This window comes from Sceloporus occidentalis, unplaced genomic scaffold (assembly GCF_023333645.1).
Source record: "Sceloporus occidentalis isolate IW3139 unplaced genomic scaffold, rSceOcc1.0.p SCAF_56, whole genome shotgun sequence".
In the NCBI taxonomy this organism is placed as follows: domain Eukaryota; kingdom Metazoa; phylum Chordata; class Lepidosauria; order Squamata; family Phrynosomatidae; genus Sceloporus; species Sceloporus occidentalis.
The window spans coordinates 2,750,907-2,764,152 of NW_028317036.1; the positions used below are offsets into that span (position 1 = coordinate 2,750,907).

The 13,246-nt window shown below is 43.0% G+C and overlaps 1 protein-coding gene across 1 annotated transcript in view; it reads right to left on the reverse strand.

The window, feature by feature from the left end:
* LOC149287819 (tetratricopeptide repeat protein 39C-like) overlaps window positions 1–13,036 on the reverse strand; it is a 32,713-nt gene extending 19,677 nt beyond the window's left edge. Inside the window, exon 1 of the mRNA XM_089492470.1 lies at window positions 12,948–13,036. Coding sequence (XP_089348596.1) covers window positions 12,948–13,036 — 89 coding nt within the window. The remainder of the gene's footprint in view (window positions 1–12,947) is intronic.
* Window positions 13,037–13,246: the final 210 nt, after the last annotated feature.

The following is a 13,246-nucleotide window of genomic DNA, read 5'->3' on the forward strand; positions in this document are numbered from 1 at the left end:
CCTCTGCGATTTTTCAGATGGAGTAAAAAGTCACTGCATTAAAAATGGAATCGATACAAGGAACCACCGTACACTAGATTTTACAGAAGAGCGGGGCTGTGCATGCTCTAAAAGGCAAAACCATTGGAAACAGAGGACAGAAGGAACTGAGGCATATCTGATGGCAAACACACATCGCCCCGGTCTCCGAGCTTTGAGATTAAACAGAAATTTGGAGGCTTATTCACTAAACCAGAAGGTTAAAACTGGGTTTTAAAAACCTCATCATGTATTAATGCACTATGTAGCTTAATGCATATGGTAGTTGCATGGCCCCTTTAAATGTTAGCGGAGCCCCCCCTTTCAAATGCAAAAAATCCCACCGTCACAGAAGCCTCCGTGATTTGGGGGCCACATGGATGCTGTATTTTCTCATGATAGACTGCGGACCCCTGGATTGCATTACATAATTCCAGCAGGCGACAGTGGACACTAATTCAATATCTGGTCCCTTTGCTTGGATTTATTTTTTTTGTGTGCTGTTATAGCTAATTTGCATATGATCTGCATATTGTGTTTTACATATGGTGTGATGCATGCTGGTTGTAGCTCACCACCACCCTTTTGAAAGGCTCTTGGAGGCTTCCTCAATAAAGTGAGTTCCTCATTTACCTCAATACGGGTCTCATCTTGTTATTGGGGTAAGCCTCGGTGCTGCCCCAATGGAGCCCGAGGTGCTAATTTACCCCGGCAGAAATGCTGGAGTCACCGTGTGCGGTATTGCACGCCACTGCACATGGTGAGCACACGATCTCACTGGCGCTCTTCTCTAACTTCCTTTTCCCCTTGTACCGTTAGGTCTTTGGGTTAAGATGATTTATTTTTGTACCTAGCTAGGCCAGAAATGGCCTGCCCTTATTTATTTTTCTTTAATTTATATATCACTTCGTTTTATCACGAGTGCCAATTCATTTCCCTGTTTTGATTTCACGTTTTACTTGATCTCACGGCGAAGCCCTTTTCACGATTCGGCGCGCGATTTGGTCACTACGTTTTTCGACACTGTTTTCTTTTTAAGAGGCAGTGAAGCCTGGACTTTGCTGGAGGAGGATTGGGAGCCTTCTGGCCTCTTCCTCTCTCCAAAGAAGGAAGGCAAAGGAGTCTCACTCTTCGGGGTGAGACTCGAGATCCGACCCTCCCATGGGGGGGGGGGAATTTGTCTGGGTTCCCCGTGTGGGAACTCAGTATCGTATTCTGGCTTCTGCTGCCCACGGCACAGAATGCAGCACCCAGGAGCACGCACCTCGGGCTCCAAAAAAGAAAAAAAAAAAGAAAAAAAGCCTCGGTGCTGCCCTTGTCAGGGCAGTAGTGCACTGTATTTGCTCTACTTCTGTATACTACGGCGCCGCCGAGGTTCCCGAAGAGCTATGATTCCTGCTGTCTCCGAAGCTAGTCCTGTCCGACAGTTGAAGTTACGTGTTCCCGGTGGCTATGGGGAGAAGGAAGGATCGTCTGGCGGGTGTACCTAGTTGGGGTACAGGTCGTTCCCGTCACAGCCCCCATATGCATTCCCCCACACACAACCCAGCTTTGTGCCGTGGGGGACACGTGCGTGGTATACTTGAGTCAGCTCCAGGGCTGGTTCAGCAAATGCTGCAGTTGTTCCGATCCCCATCCGAATGTTTGGGAAGTGCTCCAGCTGACTTCCTCTTTTGTGGGGATGTCAGGGACAATAAAATGGTCCCTTTAACATAAAACTGTCATTCAAGAAATCATTCTGTGCCTCAAAGAGTTAAAATGTTCTGCTCACTACAACTCAGTTTACTGAATAAATTCTCTTGCGATTAAACGTGAGAAAATCGACTGATGGCGTGTAGTCGTAGGAAATTTAGTGTGACCGTAGAAGACAACTAAGTCTCTAATATTTGATATATTAAATTAAAAGGTGCTGTCCCAGCTACTCTGCTGAATTTAACACCACAGTAACTATATTCACTATAGAAATATTATTCCTAGTATCTAGAAATAACTCTGTAATAACGTACATTTTTCCACCCATTCATGATCCTTTTCAGGGAACAACGAATTGTTATGCGTGACAAGGGCACTCCTACGTTGTTGCCACAGAAACAAAAAAAAACCTTCTTCAAGTTTCTGTGCAATTTTTATGCAATTATATCCCCAGAAGAAAGATGAAAATGTCAGATCTGCTAAGGTTTATTTCCTTAGCACACTCCAATGCGCATTTAATGCTTTGTCTAAGTGGAACAGCACCTTTAATACCTTAGCCAACAGAAAAAAAAAAACATTACAAACATGGTTAAAATGGATACTGAATTTAATTTACCAATCTATAATTAAATATAACACATTCTGAAAACTACTTTAAGAATTCATTCAATTATGCTACCCAACAGAGCCGGCCTTAGGCGTTGTGGCGCCCTGTGCGGACTACTCCTCTGGCGCCCCCCTCACTACCCGCCCTCTCTGCCCCTTCAAACTACCCACCCTCTCTGCCCCTTCAAACTACCCCCCCATGCCCCTTCAAACTACCGCCCCTCAAACTACCCCTTCAAACTACCCCTCCCCTCTGCCCCTTCAAACTACCCCTCCCCTCTGCCCCTTCAAACTACCCCCCCTGCCCATTCAAACTACACCCCCCCTGTCCCTTCAAACTACACCCCCTCCCTCTGCCCCTTCAAACTACACCCCCCCCTCTCTGCCCCTTCAAACTGCACCCCCCCCTCTGCCCCTTCAAACTACACCGCCCCCCCACTTACCTTGTTGCCGGAGTCCTGCGGTGAGAGCGGGAGGCATCCGTCTTCTCGCTCTGCCGCGGTGCCGGCATTTCATGTTGAGAGCCGGAATAGTCCGGCGCTCAACATGAGATGCCGGCACAGCGATGGAGTCACGGAGAGTAAGGGGCGCCGAGCGGTTGCCGAGAACTTCACGAGCAACCGCTCGGCGCCTCTGACCGGGATTTAGATTTAAGCATCGTTTTTTTTTTTTAAACTTTATTTAACATGAATGATGTTAAATAAAGTTTTCAAAAAAAACACAAAAAAAAAAAACGATGCTTTAATCTAAGTCCCGGTCAGGCGCCCCTGCAACCATGGCGCCCTGTGCGGTCGCACAGGTCGCACACCCCTAAGGCCGGCCCTGCTACCCAAACATAACCGAATATCACAGAACAGGCTGCTTTTAGGAGAAAGATTGGATTACGCCATTTACTTTGGACAGCATGTTTGAACTTTAGTAATGTGATATATATATATATATATATATATATATATGGATAATCTCACATTGAACTTAATTTAATGAAACCATCTTTTGGCTTCTGCTGGAGCTATTGCACAAAACAGCTCTGACGGGAGTATGTGCTCATGCGCACTACTGCATAGGGCATGTGTTCGGACTGGTATATCACGTGCAATGCAAGTAGAAGAGGTATGGAAAGATTAGAAATACAGAGAGGATTCTGATGAGAAATGAAGCTTAAGTGCATGCGAGGCTGGAGTGTCCATTAAGATGGGAGCATCTATGTAGTTCCAGTAGAATTAACTAAGACAGGGACACCCATGTTCCAACAGTTTAAGGTGATCTGCCATTTAAGTCTTCCTCTGACATATATAAGTATCACAGGGATTTTTAAGAAGCCTTCTCAGTTTCTATGACAACATCCTATCAGCATGTGGTTTGGTGCTTGCTTGATTTAAGGATTGGTTTAGGGAAGGGTTTGGATGCTCCACAGTACTAGGAATAAGGTTTCTTATAAATGTGTCCGCAGATAAGAACCTTTTGGCCCATCCAGCCTGCTCAAGGTTTACTAATAAAAGTAAAATAGAATTATATATATGTATATATATATATATATATATATATATATAAAAACATGGTAGGTGGCACAGCATATTTAACGGATCCCACTACTGCTTATTTCTATAAAAAACACCTCTGGTGTGAAACAGGGGGGCTGTTATATACAATACATTGTCAGTGTCGCCTAATATTGTGTAGGTTCCCCTTTTTGCCGCCAAAACAGCCCTGACCTGACGAGGCATGGACTCCACTAGACCTCTGAAGGTGTGCTGTGGTATCTGGCACCGAGACATTGGCAGCAGATCCTTTAAGTCCTGTAAGTTGCGAGGTGGGCCCTTCATCCTGGTGCCATGTGTTCTCCGGGTTAACGGCGCACATCCACATGATGTAAAAGAAAATGTGATTCATCAGACCAGGCCACCTTCTTCCATTGCTCCATGGTCCAGTTCTCATGCGAACGTGTCCATTGTAGGCGTTTTCGGCAGTGACCAGGAGTCAGCATGGGTACCCTGACTGGTGTGTGGCCAGCCTTTGCCCCCATGTGCATCAAAGAGCCTTGGCCACCCATGACCCTAAAATATATAAAACATACAGCGATACTGTTGGGCCCGAAAAAAAAACCTGGGACCCAGCTGCAGCTTAAATCGCTCGGACCACTATTGTTAACCACAGGGTTCTTCCAAGCACATCTTCTCTAGTGAAACAGATGCTTTAAACAGTGCTCAGAAAATATGAACGTCTCCTACTGTTTTCATTGCAATTCAATTTTGCACACAATTTGTCTTGTGACTGTTAATTACTTCCAGCGCAGGTCCTTTCATCAAGGACGCCGATAGAAAATACCAAGGAACGATCAGAGTAATCGAACTCCGGTTTTGTACATTCACTTTAGCAGCATGTGATCTGCTTTCCCGCTGCTTCATCCAGCTGCCAGAGCCTGCATTAGTCTCATCACATTAACGCTTATGTTCCAGACAGATAGTAGGTTATATCCATGAGTAATATAATTCTCTGCTTGGGAGATGATTAGGATTCGGTCTGGCCCTCTGTATGTTTGGGGTACTGGAGTCATACCCATGATGAAACATCAGTTAGTATTATTAAAGGTTACAAAACACTGTGTATTTCATATTAAACATGAAATTTGGCAGCAGATAAGAGCCATTTGGCCCATCTAGTCTATTTCCCCTGATGACCTTCAAACATCCAGTTTCAATGCAAAGCTGCACTCCATTAAAAAAAAGCGCGTCCTCGTTGGAGTATCTGTCGTTTGTTCCTTTTCATACAGAGTTCCTGCCATGGGCTATATATATTTTGTATCACCCTCTGGACAGAAATTAATCTAGTCCATGGTCATCCAAATTAATCTTAGCACGTATCATGTTTAATCCTGTACAACCTTGATAGTGCGAGTAGAAGAATACAGCAACGCTGAAGGATTTATATCCTAATGACCTCCATGCAGAAACTGGCAATTGGGTCCAAAAAGAAACCACGATGACAAGGTTTGGTCAGTTCAATCATTTGCATAAGCATTCACTCTATGTTGACCTTTCCGTGTATTACTCTGTCGCATTCTGCAATTAAAGGTGCAGCCTGATTACTGAACTGACTGCCGGTGCTTCATCTCAGAAGGAGGTAGCTGGGTCTCATGACAGATCACAAGACTCCAGGGTACCCAACGGAGTAACTACATTCATTTATGGCTTTACACATTGCCACAGGTCAGAACCGAAGGTTGAACTTTCTATAAACCACACATAGGGTGACCTCATTGGTGAGCAATATAGCCATGAAAAATTAGATTTTGATGTAGTGGTGGGGTAAGCAATATATGGCCATAAAGTGCGATGGAACCCCCAACAGTTATGTCAGATATGTGTTTTTGAATGGTATTCTCAAATTTTTTGCTTTGTTTTACCATATCACGTATTAGCCTGGTATGTCATGTTATTAAAAAGAAACCATCTTCCGGGTTATAAAGAGAAACAAGTTCTCATTTCTGGATTAGCATGTCATGGTAGGTTAGAACAACATAAAACCAGACTGGCACAATTATTTAAATAATAATAAAGCAAGTTATCCACAGACTGCATCTCCTCCTGTCCATCCGGTATGTGCTGCAGAATCAGCCTTTATGGACAATACCAAAAACCCAAACGTATTCTTTGTGTATGGAATCGTGAATTGTAACCTTATTTTTCTACAGATGAATAAGTAATTAAGCCTTTTGCTGAATGCACTGTTTTAACAGCATAGTCTACAAGTCAGTAGGTCAACATTTTCAAGATATAGAGTCGTGTAAACCCCTGAGAAAAAACCCATCTTTAAATTTTAATACAGGGGGGTGATAGATAATGGAACAGCCTCCCTTCAGAAGTGGTAGAGGCTTATACAGTGAGGGAATTTAAACATTCATGGGACAGGCATGATAGGATAATAGGCTTAGATAAGATAAAGGAATAGATTAAGGTCTGAATCAGGACAAATGTTATCTGACGTCAAATCTTTTGTTTCTATGTAAAGGATCTCCTCGTGATTACAAATTATCAAAGCACTTAATCACAGCTCCACAATTGTAGGTAAAGATCAGGAAAACGTGCAGAATTGGAAGTCCCAATATGAGGTACCCAAGGATTACACTATCGCATGACCATGTATTATATAATAAAAAACATTACTAGCTGTTATATGACCTTACAACATCCATTTGGTATTTCAAGAAAAACTTAAGCTTTTAAGATTGTTGTTTGCTTCCCCTTGTGATAAAAAAGGATTACAACATAGAGAACTGTGTTTGACTTTTCACCTTTTCCATCATCTGATGGAAAAGAACATCTTCTAAAGAACCTCATTAAATTGGGCTATCGGATTTAGAATTATGATTAAATCATTATTTGGATGATTCTGGTTACTTTTAAACAATGTATCAGGGCTTCCGCAATAGCAGAAAGTGCCTTTTTTGTTTTTTGGAGCTTGTCATGGGAATGGACTTGTGCCAACGAGCATCGAAAATTATATAGCACAGAATAGTCCAAGACTTGGAGACCACATATATTTGTATACAGTGATGGGCAAACTACTAGGAGATGACAACCTGGAATTATTAAACAGAGGCACATTAAGTAATTCTGCAGAATAAACAAGACTACGGTGATATCTTCCAGATGGATTTAATGACGCAAAGAAGACAGAGTAGAGTTGTGGATGTTTTATGTTGGTGCCCTGGATCTCGCAGATCGTAATTATATGACGGAAAGAGTCCCTACTTCCCTAAGGCATCTAGCAGTGTTGTCTCCCGAGTCCATGCTTACTCCACCTGCAGCTATTTCCTCACCTCCAGCATCCTTTGACAAGATCTTTGTCTCTAATCTTATTCTCTCTCATTTATTTTTTTTTAAGTACCTATTAACTTTTTACACCTGGAAACATTTCCTTAAGTGATATAGATTCCTTTGTGGCATATATACTTATGCAAGTGTTTTTCTACCACATTACTTGAATATACCTAACATATACGTTGCTTGTCTTTTTATTATTTCCTTATATCTAATTGGCTTAATTAAATCAATAAATTACATATATTTTTGTAATTTAGTGTTTGTATTTTTTACTTTATATTATTGTTTCTGCACATATCATTTTGATATGAATTTATACATGTGTTTCCCCAAGGGGTTCGTATAATAATTCTTTCAATTTTCACGGTGGTGGTTGTCACTTTGTAGCGCTGTTCACTTTGTCTTTATTAGTTTTAACAAATGAATTAAAATGCTAGAAGCGATGTAGGCAACAGCTTGTCTTTAAAATTATTAATAGAAGTATATTAATACCTATCAATTTTCAAAAATGTTACATGCAATACATGCCGTTTTAATGTTTTATTGACCCCATACAAATATTTTCTTCTGTAAATGGCACTCCAGCTCTATGTTCATATAAAATGAACGCACTCCAGTATCCTTTACTGTATGCAAACGTAAAATTCTTTAGATATTAGTAAATGAGACCTCGGCTACCTCTACTGATAAGAGGAAGCATACTTAGGCATGCTCCTTGCACATTCTCTGCATCAGTCACCGGAAATGTATTAAACAGTACAATTTCTCATCATGCGTCGTTAAGCACCCCCAAGTGTCGGCTTTCTGTTTCTCATCATATGACGGGAGAGGGGTCTCTAATGGTGCCCCTTTACCTCTTCTGCTGATTTGGGCACATGTGTAACAAAATGCAGCATCAAAAATATCATCATTGCATGTCCAAACCTCTCCCAGAAAAACCTATTTAATCAGATAAAATGTAGTTGGGAACACTTGTCATGTGACACAAAAAGCCACTCACTGTTGGTATCTTCTTAAAAATTTCCTCTATGTGATAAAACCTTCAGGGGAAATAATAAAAAGGACAAGACCAGTAATGGTGGTTCTGTTTAATTAAAAGACACCTGGAGCCCCTATTGTTGACAAGCATTTTGTTCGTATTGGTCTTGGAACATTTGTAATTCGCTCTAATGATCTTAAAATAAGAGGTTCAGCGATCTGAACCAATTTGACCTTTCTGTTAGTGATTGAGGCTACATACAGCGTTACCTTTATACAGGTAGAAGACACAACAACAATTTGCTTTGATATGGGCGATCTCTCGCTTTCAAAAGAATCTAGTCATTAAACAGTTACACCCGCACACATTATACAGAAAAACCCAGTGTTAGTAAATATATAGATCATCATGCCATTAGTATAGGGAAGAGATTCAGAAAGTGGAAGGAAGGTACTCTTTGAATTACAGAGATATAAACGCTGCTTTCAGGTAATTATACAGCCACATGAAAGGGAAAATAACATGCGCACACCCAAAATATTTTGAGGATGTCACAAGGAAAACTAGAATTACCGGTAATCTTTTGAGTTATGAAGCTCATGTGAATCTCACTATTTACATATCTAGTAATAATACATCTCTCTATACCGATAGTTATATGAGGTTTTAGGAACCTGCAAATTTAAGTGAAACGAGGTGTAACAAAACCTTTGCCAATAGTTTTGAGTCACTATGCTTTCTTGTAGCTTTGCTTCTGATGTTGCATCTTACTGTTTTTCAGTTTTCTTTCTTCCCCCTTCCTCCATTTTCATTGTGTCTTCTTTCTTTGTCCAAGAAAGAAGACAGAATATTGAAGAAGAAGATGCGAGATCAGAAGCGGACCTCGGGGAAAGGAGTCGAGGACAGAGAAGGTAGGGAGACATTGACATTGAGAGCGTCAATGAACGAGTGAGAGAGGGCTATCAACATTATAACAAAATAAATGTTATTCGAGGACCAGCTGAACATTTAATAACCATGCCAGCATGGTCAGCAGGGCAAGACATAATGCCAAGGGCCCGGTCATAGTTCACTAGACCTTGTCTCCCTCGGTTTGTACCCTCTGACCACATACAGAACTTCCAGTCTGGTCCCCCACCAGACGCTGACCTTTGGACTCTCTGGCATTTCCCCACTTTGGGTCGTTAGCTGCCATACCTTTAGGCCACCAGGACGTTGGCATCCCTCATGCCTCACATTTCAGCTCAGGACTGCCCTTGAGGCAGGATCAGACTGATAAATTGATGGAAATGTTTCCTCGGTAATGGTACTAAAATGTGAGATGCTCCCATGCGGGATGCATCGTAGGACAGGCTATGAAGTGGCCGTACATTCTTGGCGAGCATCTGAAATGTATTTTGTATGTTTTTTATGAAATCAAAATAATTAAGACAGATATGATTCTTAGTCTTGCCTGTATGTATTTAGGAGACAAGCTCTGCATTGGGACTACCTTTGCTTAGAGCTGCAGGACTCAAAAGATCAAAACGAACCAGAAGTTTTGTAATAATTTAACTGATTAAAAGCCAGCTATCCAAACATTGTGACCTGTAATTGTATTTTACATAGAAATGTTACTACCCGGCATTATGCATTTTATTTTATAGGCTTCCCTTGTTAAAGGGGGTAATTGAAGTTGTCTCCAATAGTGACCTCTCCCTGATGCGTATTGTAATGTCTGCACTTGCTGCAGGGAGGAGTCCATCCAATTTCATAAGAATATCTTTGACTTCGTGTTTATGTCTGAGATTGCCACGTAGCCCCAGCATCTGACAATCCTACGCATTCCAAGTATAACTTTTCAGCTTGTGAAACGATTGGGGGTCGAAGTTAAACCAACAGATAAACCTCTGGGCCATTTGCTAGAGGAGCAACGGGAACTTCTGCTTAAAAAATGGAGCGATGTATACAACACTGAAAAAGCTCACACGGTAGTGCTCCAGCCATCATATGTACCGTATATCGCATGCAGGGAGAAGCGCTCAGCCAAACACAACTCCCGCAGGGCATTTAGGTGGGGAGGGGGTTGGGGAAAGGGGCAAATGTGTTTGGAACGATTCGGCAGCATCACCCGCAAAACAGACCACATGAAAATGTAAAGGGATCACACAGCTATCATATGCATTAAACGTACATAGGATGGCTGGAGTGCCCTTTTAAGCAGAATGGTAGCTCAATGAGGTTGGAGGAAAGGGATTGTTAATTTAAAAGGTTTAAAATAAAAAATAATAATAATAATAAAAATTAAAAGAAAAAGCTTTAAATGGAAACAAATCTGCTATGATGGTTTCCAAACAGGAAAGGTAGATCTGCTAAATATGGTAGGTCTTATTCATGTTTAATGCTGCTCTGTACCCTATGATTATACACCCACACACACTAACACACACACACTAACACAATAAGAGACCTGGGAGCTTGTAAAGATCTATCCTTTATAAAACAAACAATGTCTTATTCTTCTTGCCTTGAATTCACGACTCTGTCATCACCGAGGAAATCTTGCATCAGACTCGCATGTGGCACACAGTAACATCGAGCCGAGATGTGCCAATGTCACCGGGACACAACCTCAGCTCCGTGTCACATGTCAACCGTCAGCAAAAACAATATTTCAGCCCTAAAGTCAGCAGCAAAGCCAAACTGCACTCCTAAGCAAGAAAGCAAGACACAAACCCGTTTCTCAAGACATTAACAGTTTAAGAGGTTTTCTCTGCCAGCAGCAGCACACATTACACAATAATCTGTATTAACCGGAATGAAAAGATGTTAAAGGACCACTCTAGCTCAGTTTTCATGTAAAGGAGATTAATATCTTACAACATGAAAAACCTGTGCATGTATTAATTAATAAAAGAGGTATTTGTGCTTTCACTCCTCTCCGTGGCTGCAGGAAGCATACCTAAGTACACATACTCAACGGGAACAGTGGCAGCCAATGGCATGTCTTCTTGCTGAACATTGGTGATCAACTACCATGCATGGGATTGGGTGCCGCTACTCAGATTGACCTAATGCTTTCCGTAGAGCAGCCAATGAGGGGGGAATAAGACAACATTCTCTGAACAATGCATGCAGTAAAAAGAGGCCATGCCAAATGGGCTTCAACATACATAAACAATAGGGGTTCAATACAATAGGAGTAAATACACCTCGAAAAGTAGAATAAACCAGCAGTGAAATCATTCTGATCAAAGCTGATAATGATTTTCAAACCAAACAGGACTGGTTATAATGGAAATGATTAATTAAATCTATACAAAGGGAGCTCATTATACACACATACAAGATCGCAGCTAAGGAAACGTAATTGTATTTTCCCCAATTATATTACATTCATCTAAAGAGCGCCAGCGGATTCCTTAGCACTATTACAATGCGGGCCAATGAAATAACATTAAAACCGTCAAGATCCAGTTACACTATATTAATAACACATGTTCCGCCTTGTAAATACCAGTACAGAGGGAGGAGCAGGCCCTGCTCTTATAAGCTTACAATCTATTAGGGGGCTTCCCCGTCACATAATACATATTTGATGAGTGAAGGGTACGAGTATCTTAGTAACAGCGCTGACCACATGATGATGATGATGATGATGATGATGGCACAGCACCTTCTAGACAGGCGTTATCCCTCCCTGTATAAAGCCAGACCCTAGGCCAATACCGGTGTAGTATTAGTAACAGCAGGTGCTTCTCCACGCATTCACCATCGCAAGGGTTAACTGTGAGTAGCGTCTGCCCTGGCTGAGTACAGGAGATGTGTTTGTAGGCAGAGGGTTCCCGGGAGCCCTGGAGACACTTTATAGGAACTGGAGGCATTTTCCTTTTAATGAAAGCAGTACAGTCCATATAGAACATACACATTGCCCGGGATGCAGTACAGTGCATATAGAACATACACATTGCCCGGGATGCAGTACAGTGCATATAGAACATACACATTGCCCGGGATGCAGTACAGTGCATATAGAACATACACATTGCCCGGGATATTCGTGTACTGCACTGCCTGATGCATTAACCTCCAGCATTATTACCTTTTATTTATATAGCGCCAACAGTTTACTCAGCGCTTCTTACTGTACACACTGTATATACAAGGGGTATGACAAGGCTAGAGCTGACAGACTAAGCCAAACCGGTACATTGCATAACGAGGACCCTGCTCGCAGGCTCACACTGTAAAACACTGAACTCCTGGTTACTATACAGAGCGCAGGTACTATAGAGAGAGGCTGGGAGCTGTCAGTGAATGCACTCCCTGAAAGAGCAGAAGGCCTGAAGGATAAAGTACCGAGCTTTACTGTGTCAGGGGCTCAGCTTCCAGCCTGTCACACACACACAGGGGCCACCCTGCCACACACACACACAGGGGCCACCCTGTCACACACACACACAGGGGCCACCCTGCCACACACACACACAGGGGCCACCCTGTCACACACACACACAGGGGCCACCCTGCCACACACACACACAGGGGCCACCCTGCGACATGCACAGGGGTCAGCCTGTCACGCACACACACACAGGGGCCACCCTGTCACACACACAGGGGCCACCCTGTCACACACACACACACGGGCCACCCTGTCACACACGGGCCAGCCTGTCACACACACACACACAGAGATAGAAAGGGGCCTCAGAGTCCCGCCTCACATAATGAAGGGACCACAGGGTGTTGCCTTACACAGTGGTCCAGCTTATACAGCGCTGTCTGACTCCTCAGCATCCTCACCGATCGCCCCCCGCAGCCTCCCTCAGTCCGCCGCCTCTCACCTGTATTTGCGGAAGAGCTGGTCAGATTCCTTAAATCCGTTGTTCAGCAGCATGTTGATCCCCACAAGGGCCAATTCTGCATCATCCATGGTATCCAAGCGATCGCCATCTACCTGCTCCGGGGTCTGCCGCTCGGCCATCGTGCGCCCCTCTTATACGGTATATCGATGATAGAATCAGTCCGGCACGGCAGGATCCGGAGCTCCCCGCAGCCTTTGTTATCCCGTCCCGTTAGGATCCGGCTAGTGTCTGACACCCTGACAGGCAGAGCACGGGCTCGGTGACACTCGTGTGCGTGG